General features: G+C 40.5%; 1 protein-coding gene across 1 annotated transcript in view; it reads right to left on the minus strand.

The window, feature by feature from the left end:
* PLEKHG1 (pleckstrin homology and RhoGEF domain containing G1) overlaps window positions 1-12,753 on the minus strand; it is a 120,600-nt gene that overhangs the window by 67,567 nt on the left and 40,280 nt on the right. The window contains exon 3 of the mRNA XM_049765320.1: window positions 4,609-4,709. Coding sequence (XP_049621277.1) covers window positions 4,609-4,709 — 101 coding nt within the window. The remainder of the gene's footprint in view (window positions 1-4,608; window positions 4,710-12,753) is intronic.

A 12,753-nucleotide genomic window follows, 5' to 3' on the forward strand; every position in this document is an offset into this window, starting at 1 on the left:
GTTTGCCAAAAGAAATCAAGAGACAAGGACAAAGAGAAAAGAGACAAGTTAAGAGACAAGGACGCCTTGCTGGGTCAGAGAATCACTGCAGGATGGCTCCTCCACAGCAGAATGTTAAATCACTATCAAAACAAATGAAGTGGAGCTAGAAATATCAAAACCAATGTGAAGTTAAAAAGAAAAGACTGTAAATCTAATTCCACTTATGCTATGTAGGAGAAAGCATGCTACATATTTACAAAACATACTTTGTATGTAACAATGGTGATGAGTCTTACTTGGGAACAAAACGCCAAGACTTGGCAGGTAGTTATGATTTGAGGGGACCCTGGTTCAATTATACTGGCTTGCCTGACCCAAAGATGCACATCTCTTCCAAAGTCCATGTTCAGTGATGTTTATTAGTGATTTGAAATCTGCTTGTGATGGTATAAATACCTTGGAAATTGGCAGGCACTAAATCTGAGATTTGCCTTCCCAAATCCTTATCGTGGAAAATCAATTTATCAGCATATCATTTCCTTTTGCTAGATTGGGGAGTGGTGAATCAGGGACCTCAACACTATAATATCTTTGTTATTTTAAGAATATCTAAAGCAAATACATATGAATAGAGTGGGAAGTCCATGAAGTTTATAATATCACTTTTTGCTTTTCTGTATTTTGGAGGGTCTGTGAGATAAATGTTTCTTGAAAAACAAACAAACATAAAACCTCACAAACCTCTAGTCAGCTAAAATGCTCAGCCCAACATAAAACCAGTTTTGGTTCTCTTTCATTTCAGAGTTTAAATCTTGCTTAGTTGGTCAAAATAAAAATAATAATAATACATTATGAGAAAAACTGGGTCTGAACTAATAATAGTACTTTAAAATCTTCAAGCCACAATCATCCATTTGCCAGACAGTTTTACTTTTCAAGTCAACGGACGTAGGGGAAGAGATTCAGGAGATGCATTAATATAGATGCTCACATATAATCAGACAGAATAACAAAGACATCAGAAGCTTAAATTTAAAAAAGATTAAAAGAAAGGGAAACAAAATAAATGAATAGGGACAAAATGGAACGGACAATTCAACTGCAAGTTAAATAAGATCGTCAAGAATATTCTATGATAATATGACATTGTATCATATAAAACAACATATCTAGTGTTAATGACAAGAATAAGTAAATAAAATCTATGACTAATAGATATTTACATAATCCTGGAATTCAAAATAGGCAAGATTTGCACCAGACTGGGACATATCACAAAGAACAAGAACTACAAGTGCTGGCTGGCAGGGATGTGAGGAGAAAGAAATTCTCATTCACTGTTGGTGGGAATGCTGTCTAGTCCAACCTTTCTGGAAAACAATATGGAGATTCCTCAAAAATTGCAAATTGAGCTCCCATATGATACAGCTATACTACCCCTCGGAATATACACTGGGAATACAAAAGTACATACAAAAATGCCTTCTGCGTGCCTATAGTCATTGCAGCACTATTTACAATAGCCAGAATCTGGAAACAACCCAGAGGCCTGACAACAGATGAGTAGCTAAAGAAATTGTGGTACATATACACATAAACACAATGGAATACTATGCAGCTCTCAGGAAAAATGAAGTCATGAAATTTTACTATACATGGATAAACATGGAAACTATTATGCTGAATGAAATAAGCCAGAGGGATAGAGATAGACACAGAATAGTCTGACTCATTTGTGATATTTAAGAAAAATAAGACAGTATTGTAATAATACCCAGAGACAATGGAGCTTCATTATTACTCAGAGAGTAATGAGTTCAGTTAGAGAAATAACTCACTAACAACTATCATGACAATGGCAGTGTGAGAGAAATAGAAAGCCTGTCTTGAAGACAGGCAATGGGTGGGGGAAGAGGGAGACAGGGGCATTGGTGGTGGGAAGGTTGCACTGGTGAAGGGGGTATTCTTTTTATGACTGAAACCCAACTACAAATATGTTTGCGATCATGTTGCAAATGATATTATTTAAAAAACTTTCTTTATACTTCCTAAGTGATTTTAGTGCACAGCTTGGTTGAGTACCATTATACTGAAACATGCAAACTGGTTTTCATATTCCATTTAATAGCAACAGCAGCATCTAAAGAAGCTGCAACAAGGGTAATTATCTACATCCTAGATTTTCAAGATAAAAGCCTGCATCTTTTAAGAGGAACTCAAGTGATTTTTTAATAATCTGGAGCACATGTTTAAGTGGGAAGTCTCATTTTGGGTCCAAGCACAACATGATTCTCCAAGCACCTCCAGAAGTGATCCCCAAGCACCGATCTGGGATCAGCTCTTGAACACTTCCAGGTGTGGATGCCAGCCCCCACTCTCTGAAAATACAAAACCAAACCAAACATGTGCACATGTGTGCACACACATACACAAATAATAAACTAAAAGAAAAGTCTAAGTTGATGCAATTTAACACACATGGTGTGGTTTGTGCTGGTATTACAGAGTCAAGAGAAAGTAGAATGCTGGCGAGATGATTCAAAGTACTGGAGCACATGTGGGAGCTCTGGATTTGATTCATTGTCCAAATGGCCTCCCAAGTGCCTCCTGGGAGCAAATCCCATAATCTCATGGTGACTCAGTCCACAAGGAGATGACACAGTTTTGGTAGGATTTGCAACTTGCATACTGCTTAGATAGCACAATGGAAAGGAACCATATCTAAGCCTTTATTATAACTAGTTCACTATCTTCACTGATCAATATTTTTGGATGCTTCTGTACTGGTCTTAAATGTGGTATCTAGGTGTGCTATTCACTAAAATCTCACAATAACTGACAGGGTTGGCATCTCTATTGTTCCTACTTATTTAGCCCATGAAATTTGAAAGGAACCAAGAACTGTCTGGGGAACTGGGACAGTCAATGATCACATGATTCCTGCTTTGGGTAGAGTTCAGTGTCTGGGGGTAAGGAGAAAGGAAGGCACAAAACTCAAAAAGCCATTCCCAGAGTACAAGGGAAATGGATTAGTGCCAGGAGAAACAGGAAAACTGGATCAGGGAAGGCATGAAGGTATCCTGCAAACTTTGTTGAGTAAGCAAGAGTGTCCCACACTCAGCAGCCCTTCCCAGGATGTGCTCATAGCTCAGCTGATGCACAAACATAGGCATGCTAGGAACAAGCACCTCACCTTATCTGGTCTTCCAAGTTGCATCATAATATTATTAATCCAACTCACTGGCTTGGCCATCCTGTCAGCTCTTTGCCTGTCTTGTTAACTCTGGTCACTTCTACGCTCAGTGCCTGCTGTATATTTGTAGTCTAGTGCATGCTTGACTTAAATCATTTAAATGCAAATCATGAATTAAGTGAATCTGTGATGATAAAGTAGCCATTGTGTGTTTATGTCCTGCCCATCCACTGTCAAGGACATAGAATGTCTTTAAGAAAAATAGGGCCCGGAGAGATAGCACAGCGGCGTTTGCCTTGCAAGCATGGGCCAAAGGTGGTTGGTTTGAATCCCGGTGTCCCATATGGTCCCCCGTGCCTGCCAGGAGCTATTTCTGAGCAGACAGCCAAAAGTAACTCCTGAGCACCACCGGGTGTGACCCAAAAATCAAAAAAAAAAAAAAAGGGCCCGGAGAGATAGCACAGCGGCATTTGCCTTGTAAGCATGGGCCAAAGGTGGTTGGTTTGAATCCCGGTGTCCCATGTGGTCCCCCGTGCCTGCCAGGAGCTATTTCTGAGCAGACAGCCAGGAGTAACCCCTGAGCACTGCTGGGTGTGGCCCCAAAACCAAAAAAGAAAAAAGGTACTAGTGAGGATGGTGTGGACAGAGTACTCAGATATCTGTTCTTTGGTACTGGGGATGGGACTGAAGGTCTCACAAGTGCAGTATACATGACTACCCAGGAATGAATCTCCACCATGGAGCTTTTTCTCATCTCTGGCCAAGCATGCATTTAAGGGAAGCTTGCTTCTGATGGATAGCCTTTCAATCTGGGCAAAAGATCTTGTCAGAGCTGGGAGGATGGAGCAGGCTAAAATAGAGAATAAATATGAGATTTGTAGGCAAGCAAGGATGTTTGCAGGTAGAAGACTTTATGGCATGACCAGCCACAACAATATAGCAAGATGCATCAGGTCAGGGGCCAGAGTGATAGCACAGTGGGTAGGGCATGTTCCTTTTACTTTTGAACCCTGGCATCTCATATGGTCCTCCAAGCCTGCCAAGAGTGATTTTTGAGCATAGAGCTGGACGTGACCCCAAAACCAACAAAACAAAACAAAAGACTACATCAGGTCAAATTTTCTTGTCAGTATTAATGTCAGGAAAGACCACAATGTGCCCATATGACAACAATCTGTTGGTTTTAAAATACTCTTTTTGTTACTGTTTTTTTTTGTTTGTTTTTTTTGTTTGTTTGTTTGTTTTTTTTTTTGCACCACACCTTGTGGTGCTGCGGAGAGGGGAATGCTGTTCCCAGAGCAAGTTTGTATTAAGAGGGTGGTCATTATCAGCAGAGCTCCAGGGAACTACATCGCTGGGATGAATCTCAGTACTCAAACAGGTGCCCCATTCTTTGAGCTCTTCCTGGCCCAAGCTTCAGAGCCTCAACTTACCTATTAAAGTGGTAGATATCCTGTATATTTCCAAAAAGGGCAGATCTTTCTTCCACGCCCAGTGGAAGTTTTGCTTGTCCCCTGATGCAGTCAAGGTAATCCTGCAAAATCAACGAGAAAGAGTCACACAACTCTGTCCTTCTGCTACATCAGCTTTATTGAGGCAAGACCTTGCTTTTTCAGTTATATTCATGTATAAGATAGTGTATTATCGCAGTAGTCAACATGTTAGCATTTTGACATAACTTTATCTTCTGTTTTCTTGACAGATCTCCCAAAACTTTAGAAATAGAAATTGTAATGTTGTTTATTATAAGAAAAAAAAGGGTAATTGTGAGGAGATGGTTATTTACTAAACGTCTTATAGCAATCATTTCTACAATCTATGAATATATCTAACCATAATGTTCTACAAAGGAAACTAAAATAATGTGGGATGCAGGGATAGTATAAATAGCATAGGTGCTTGTCTTGCATTGTTTCTGCTCCTGTTCACTTCCACGTGTTAACACATGTTACCTTGATAACTTAGCCATGGAGTTAGTCAGGAGTGATCCCTGAGCACAGAGTCAGAAATAAGTCCTGAACACTGTTCAAAAAATAAAAAAAAAAACTGTACATAATATTCAATGCCAATTCTATCTCAGTACAATGGAGAAAAAGTGAGTTGTATAACATAACTTTAAGTCAGAAGGCTATTGGAAGTATAGAACTAAATTATTCTTTAATTACAAGTTGGCATATAATAACATTTATTTTTGTAATTTTGGGACAAATAGACAAAAGTAACTTTAAAAATGCAATCCCGAGATTTAATTCACAGCATACAAGGTATGTCTTCTACTGCTAAGCCCCACCCTTGCCTCCAAAAGTAACTAAGAAAAAGCATGTAATTTACTTACACTACCTCATAGATCTTACTGACATTAATAGAGGCATATAACAACTTTGGCTTTTTATTTCTGTTTTGGAGCCATAGGTGGCTGTGCTTAGGGCTTACTCCTGGCTCTGTACCCAGAGATCACTTCTAACAGTGCTCAGAGGACCATATGCAGAACTAGGAGTTAAACCCAGGTTAGCAAGTACCTTAAATTCTGTACTATCTGGCTCAGGGCAGTAAGCTCAGAAAGACCTTATGTGTTAACACAAGCAGAATTTCGAAGCAGAGCTAATGTGTGTTAAGGCCACAGTGGGTGATAAGTGTGTGACTTAGAAGCTATTGGAATTGCTGAGGGAGGAAGAAAGAGTTATTAGTCCCTATGTGTTAAAGAGTTAGTTCTCTTTAGGAGAACTGAGTGTTCCCCTTTCCCCAATGATGCCTGAAGAAAATCCACAGGAGGAAAGAAAACAATAAAGAAAAAAGCAAAAACAGCTGAAATAACGTAAAAGTCAAAACTAAATACCATTTGCTGCCCTGGGCTTAACAATGCACTATGGTCTTCTATCAAATGCCACACTGCCTGCCGCAGCATTCAGAGCAAGTAAGCCCGTGAAGTCGGTCAGAGTACGGGAGTGCTAACTTGTGGCCCACAGGCCAATGTCCAGTTGCAAACACAGGAGTATTGAGGTACAACTAACAAAATATGACATAGAAACTTAAAAAGCGTCAGATAATTGTCTTTTCTACATTTTGCAACCTGCATTCATTCTCTCATTCTTTATGTTTTGCAAATGAAAAATAGACAAGGCCTTCATTTAACTTTTTTGGTAACATCTTACAGAGTTTGCATGAAACCACTTACCATCTTAGTCCTTCAATACTGAAACTATTGCTCATGAACCAATGTTCTTTTTTTATTTTTATTTTTTTTTGGTTTTTGGGCCACACCCAGTAACGCTCAGGGGTTACTCCTGGCTATGTGCTCAGAAGTTGCTCCTGGCTTGGGGGACCATATGGGACACCGGGGGATCGAACCACGGTCCGTCCAAGGTTAGCGCAGGCAAGGCAGGCACCTTACCTTTAGCGCCACCGCCCGGCCCATGAACCAATGTTCTTAAACTGTGTGTGTATATAAGCTTTGTGGTAACATCTTTTCTTCTTATGAAAGTGGTCAGAGTGATAGTACAGTGGGTAAAGTGCTCGCCTTCTGTGAGGCAAGCTGAAAAAACTGGCACTCCATATGGTCCCTCGAACCTTGCCAGGAGTAATTTGTGAGTGCAGAGCCAAGAGTAATCCCTACCAAGCACTTCCAATATGACATAAAACGAATAAAAAATGATGGAAAAATTAGATGCATCCAGTTTAACTGTAGTTGACATAACAAACTCAAAATAGCAAGGCCTACTCACTTTACATTTATGAAAAATGTTCAAGAAGGTTGTGAGGGACTGGCACATTTTGAATAATATGTGAAGTCCAAGCTGTCATAATATATAGGTTGATTGCACTGATGCAATTCATAATAAAAATGTATTCATTGATATTTCCATGAAGTCACGCATGGCACAAAAGGATGGGCTGATGTATATATAATCTGAATGGAGAGCTTTGATTGTTATGCCATGCTGAGATATAAGGGATACAACGTATGTAAAAGGAAGAAAGATGGAGGGATATAAATATATAGATGAGGTTTGAAATCAGTAAGTAAACCGGAAGTCTATGGTTGGGCATGATCCCTGCAGGTTGTGGTGTGGGACTATTTAGTAAGAAAACAAACATTCCTTCTTCTCACTTCAAGTGCAAAGTGTGCTCATTTGCAGAAACCTGATACAGAGGGAAAGACTATGTTAAGGAGCTTGAAGAATTTCATTTGGGGTGAGAGACAAGAACCAAGGCCCTTTGCCAGCCAATGATAGTCCATTTTCAATGAAAGGGGTTCAGAACCCAGAGTCTGTGGTAGGGAAAGGGGATCTTAAGAGCAGCTAGTTTTCTGGAATTGTGGAGCCAAACAAATTGTGAGGAGTCCAACATTTTTTGTAGCCCACTCTAGAAAACAGATCAAAGTCAGATTGGCCACTGTTTGTTTCTCCCTCTAATCATAATTGAGTCTTTTAAATATGATACTTTAGCCCTAACCTGGTTACTGAAAAGGACTGTAGCATGCTCCGCATGGCAGCTGCAGTCATCTGCGGCCAAAATGAGAGGTTTGAAGCTCAGTGATAATAACAGTTTGTTTGGTGCTCAAATGACAGAGTAAAGCACCAATGAAATTTATTAGAGCCTGTCATGCTGCTTATGAATTTTGTTGGCCTGATGTCAGGAGCCAGGGTGACCCTTTTGTTAGGATCAACTTTCAGCTCTTGCATTGAGAACTATTATTTTCCAAGAGGATCAAAGAATTTACTGTAATTTGGGGAGGGAGACAGTAGGAACACGGACACAAAAAAGAGCTTTTCTCCATTTGAATAATTTTCTATGGTCTGATTTTCAATGTTTTCTAAATATTTATTTTTCTTTCTTTGAATTTGCTTTGTTTTGGGGCTTCATCCCGTTGTGATCAAGGCTCACTCCTCACTCTGCACTCAAGTATCAATCTTGGTGTGGTTCAAGGGTTCATATGGAATGCCAAGAATGGAATCTCCTTCCTTCCTTCCTTCCTTCCTTCCTTCCTTCCTTCCTTCCTTCCTTCCTTCCTTCCTTCCTTCCTTCCTTCCTTCCTTCCTTCCTTCCTTCCTTCCTTCCTTCCTTCCTTCCTTCCTTCCTCCCCTCCCCTCCCCTCCCCTCCCCTCCCCTCCCCTCCCCTCCCTCCTTCCTTCTTCTTTTCTGTTTTTGTGCCATAAGAGCAATCAAAAATCACTCCTGGTGGTGCTCAGGACATCAGATGGAGTGTTAGGGATCAAATCCAGGTCAGACATGTGCAATGCAAATACCCTAACTGCTGTATTATTGCTCCAGTTCCTCAAAAACTTACTTTCTAACTCCTTTATGTACTTAGTTTTTTCAGCATGACAAGATTTGTGCACAAGTAACCTCGCAGTAACTTTTTTATACATTGTACTGATCGTGATTGAAAATAGCCAAGCAAAGTTTAACTCAGTGTTAAGTGGGCAGGGCCCACTTTGCAAATTGTCCTCAGTGTACAGGAAGGTAAGTGTGAATCAATATCAGGAAGCCTGCAGCATTTTAATGTGATGCTATCTTGGCAAGCTCATCACTTTGGATTTGTACTATGCTTGTCGGTTTTTCTGGCTTATTTTTCTAGTAATTTATTTTTTCTTTTAAAAATTATAACATGTGATTTATCAAGTTGCTCATACTACTGTTGTTCCAGACATTAAATGTTCCAACACCAATCCCACCATAGTGGGATTCCCTCCACCAATGTGCCCAGTTTCCCACCCATCACCCCAGCCTGTCACCTTGCAGACACAAACAAATTTGCTTTATATTGTTTGGTACAATACAAAGGCAAATAGAATGATCACAACTTAGATTAAAACAAATACATTTGTGATCTTTGTTATATCTCTCCATGGCACTACAGTCATTGTCTGAGGATTTACTGGACTGGTTTTTCCTAGCGAAGCCTTTTGTATTATTGTTTAGAGTCATGGAGCTTGGTTACATAGGTTCTATGCAAGTTTCCCATGAGATTTGCTATGATCCTACTGGGCTGACAGTACTAAAACTTGGAGGAGTCGCACAGCAGTGCAGGAAGTAAAATAATTTGGTGGTTTGGCAGTAATGTGAGGTTCAGTTGTGGAGCTGGGCTGTTTTTATGTCGGGGGGGTTTGGATGTGGCTGTGGGTTGCTGTGCTTTCAGGCAGAAAGTGGAATCTGTTGCTCTCTTTCTGAGAAGGCCCTAGAATTGTCAGCTAGACAGTCTACATGGGAAGATTCAACAGCATTGTGTTCTTTTGTGATTAGTTGGGCAGCTAGGCTATTTTTCTCTAGTAGTCTATTTTTTACATTACCTTTTGTGCCAGTGAGTCACTGATTAGAAAATGTGCCACACATACAACACACCAATAATTCACAAATAGTTGCTGCAATATGGATGGAAGTGGAAATATGTTAAAAGAAGTAAGCCAGAAGAAGAAAAGGAGAAATACAAACTGGCATCATTTATATGTGGTATTTAGAATAACTGTATAAAGAAGTGCAAGGGTCTAAAAGGGAGTTGTCTTGAACTCCCTTGGTCCCAGAATATAGTGAGGAGAAGGAAAAACATTGAGTGGAACAGGAACACAAATATGAGAGGATGGGGGCTAGGGACCAAGAGGTCTCAGGTGCATTTGGTGGAGAAAAAAAAATAATAGAACTACGTATCCAAGCCAAAGTCAACAACAATGGAATCACGAGTCCCAAACTTTAACAATCTAAACTTAAAATGGGTCTGTTATACTGGTAGGCAGTGAAGAGGGCAAAGGGTGATGGCATGGGATGCATTCTGGGTACATTGGTGAAGGGAGGTTGATACTGGTGGAGGTCGACACTGGTGGTGGTATTGGCCACAATTCATTGTATGTCTGAAAGTCAACTATGAAGAGCTTTGTAAATCACAATGGTTTCATAAGTAAAATAAAAAAAATTATATAGCCCTGATTATTTAGCAAAGACACCATGAAAATGGGTGGAATTGTGGAATTTAAATTTGGATTCAAAGGCAGCACTTCCCCATTTCCCAATGATGCTATGAAATTCATGTCTCCTGCCATCTCCTTCTTTCTCTAAAAAACACTTGAGACATTCTCAAATTAGGGAGTCAAAGAGATAGCCCAAGGATTATGGTTCTTGCTTTGAATGGGGCCAAGTCAGGTTTGACTAACAATACCACAGATGAAGTGTTGAGAAGTGATTCCTGAGCACAGAGCTCATTAAAGAAACAATCTAAAGATGGTCCCAGTCCTAATCCTCTTACTCATACTTAAAAATCTTACCTGGCTTATACCTATAGGTTTAATTTTTTGTCTCTTATTTTAGCCACACCCGGCGATACTCAGCAGCTACTCCTAGCTTTGCTCAGGAAGCCTTCCTGGCATGCTAAGGTGACCATATGGGATGCCAGTGACCGGATTCAGGTTGATCGCATGCAAGTCAAGTGCCTTACCCGCTGTTCTTTTTTTTTTAATATATTTTTTATTTAAGTAACCTGATCATAGTTGGGTTACAGTCATAACCAGAACATCCCCCTTCACCAGTGTAACATTACCCCTCCCCCCTTTCTATCCCCTGCCTGTATTTGAGACAGGCATTCTACAATTAGTTGTTTTTAAGTTCAGTAAGTTGTATTTTTTTCTTAAAGGATAAGAGTAAAAAACTATAGTAAAGGTGTGATAGTGGCAATCGCCGTTGTTTGCATAGGTCCAGAAAAATGGGAAAATGGAAAAAAATCCTTGACCTGATTACAAAAAGGCCTACCCCAGAAGTTTATTGACATAAGACCAACTCTGGGTTCCAGGCATACCAGTCTGTCCAACTCTAGTCATTCTCAAGGTCCCGGTGAAACTTTTTCACACTTTAGCTATGGTTGGTATCAGATTCTTATATTTAAAGACTCTGGATTCTGTGCATTTCTTTCATCAATGTCAGGCTGATGTGGAGCATCCTCTAGTTTCAGCATACCATTAAATGTGGAGTGATCTGCCCTGCATGCAGACTGTTGCTGAGTCGTCTGATTACCCGCTGTTCTATTGCTCCAGCCCTTATAGATTTAATTTTTTTTTTTTTTTTTTTTTTGTGGTTTTTGGGTCACACCCGGCAGTGCTCAGGGGTTATTCCTGGCTCCAGGCTCAGAAATCGCTCCTGGCAGGCACAGGGGACCATATGGGACGCCGGGATTCGAACCGATGACCTCCTGCATGAAAGGCAAACACCTCACCTCCATGCTATCTCTCCGGCCCCCATAGATTTAATTTTTGATCTTAGAACTTTTGACATAACAAAATGCCCTTTCATATATCAATGTTAGATTTTTTGTCTTTATTCTAGCGGAAACATTGTTTTCTGGTCATCTGTCTATTTAGAAACCTGCTCTCCAGACGCCCTATGTAACACTTAAAAGCCATGGATGCTATAACAACGTACCCTTTCACCCCTGTCTGAAAAGCACATTCACATTCATTCAAACAAACCCTTCTTCCCCCTCTTTCTTTGAGGACGTGTACTCTGTGCCAAGTTCTGTTTTACAAGCTAGAATTTAAAAAATGAATAAAACATGACTAGTCCGTGTGCAAGTATCTCTCTGGGTAAATGAAAGGCAAAAGTAAACAAATGCATGCAATCAAGTGTTCCAGTTTCAGGACTGATACAGAGGGCAAAAAACAGAAGAAAGAATCCATTCCAAAAGGCTTCCTGGGGGTGGCAAGAGTGCAATGAACTCCTACCTTCCCACCATCCATCCATCCATCCATCCATCCATCCATCCATCCATCCATCCATCCATCCATCCACCCATCCACCCACACACCCATCCACCCACACACCCATCCATCCACACACTCATCCAACCATCCACCCATTCACCCATCCATCCATTCACCTACACACCCATCCACCCATCTATCCAACCACCTATCCCCATCCACTCACCCACCCATCCAACTACCATCCATCATCTATCTATCCATCTATCCATCCATCCACCCATACATCTACCAATTTACCTTCCCACCCATCCATCCATTTATACATTCTCCAACCTATCCACCCATCCATGTATCCATTCACTCATCCATTAGTCTATTTACTCACTTATTTTTCCAACCCTGAATAGGCATCTAAGCTGTATTCTGTACACAGCTATAGCTATTAAGCCTCTTCTCTTGACTCATAATTTTGCTTGCCACCCAATGCATTGGAACACCATAATATCTTTTTGTTTGTTTGTTTGTTTGGGGGCCACACCTGGTGACACTCAGAGTTACTCTTGGCTATGAGCTCAGAAATCACTTCTAGCTTGGGGGACCATATGGGACTATGGGGGATTGAACTACAGTCTTTCCTAGGCAAATGCAGGCAAGGCAGCTGCCTTACTGCTTGCGTCACTGCTCTGGCCCCAGGAACACCCATAATTTCTATATGCAGATAGAGTGCCTATTCACACTTTATGATAACAGTCAGTGACCTTCTTATAAAGTACTTAAGCAAAAAATTGAGGTGGATAATACCTATTACAGTTCCTGTATGAAGGTGCATAGCCTTTACTGAAGTTAGCGCATGAGCACATTTAACATGAGGAAGGTGAGATCCCTGTCCCTTCA

The sequence above is a fragment of the Suncus etruscus genome, chromosome 18, assembly GCF_024139225.1.
Source record: "Suncus etruscus isolate mSunEtr1 chromosome 18, mSunEtr1.pri.cur, whole genome shotgun sequence".
Lineage (NCBI taxonomy): Eukaryota > Metazoa > Chordata > Mammalia > Eulipotyphla > Soricidae > Suncus > Suncus etruscus.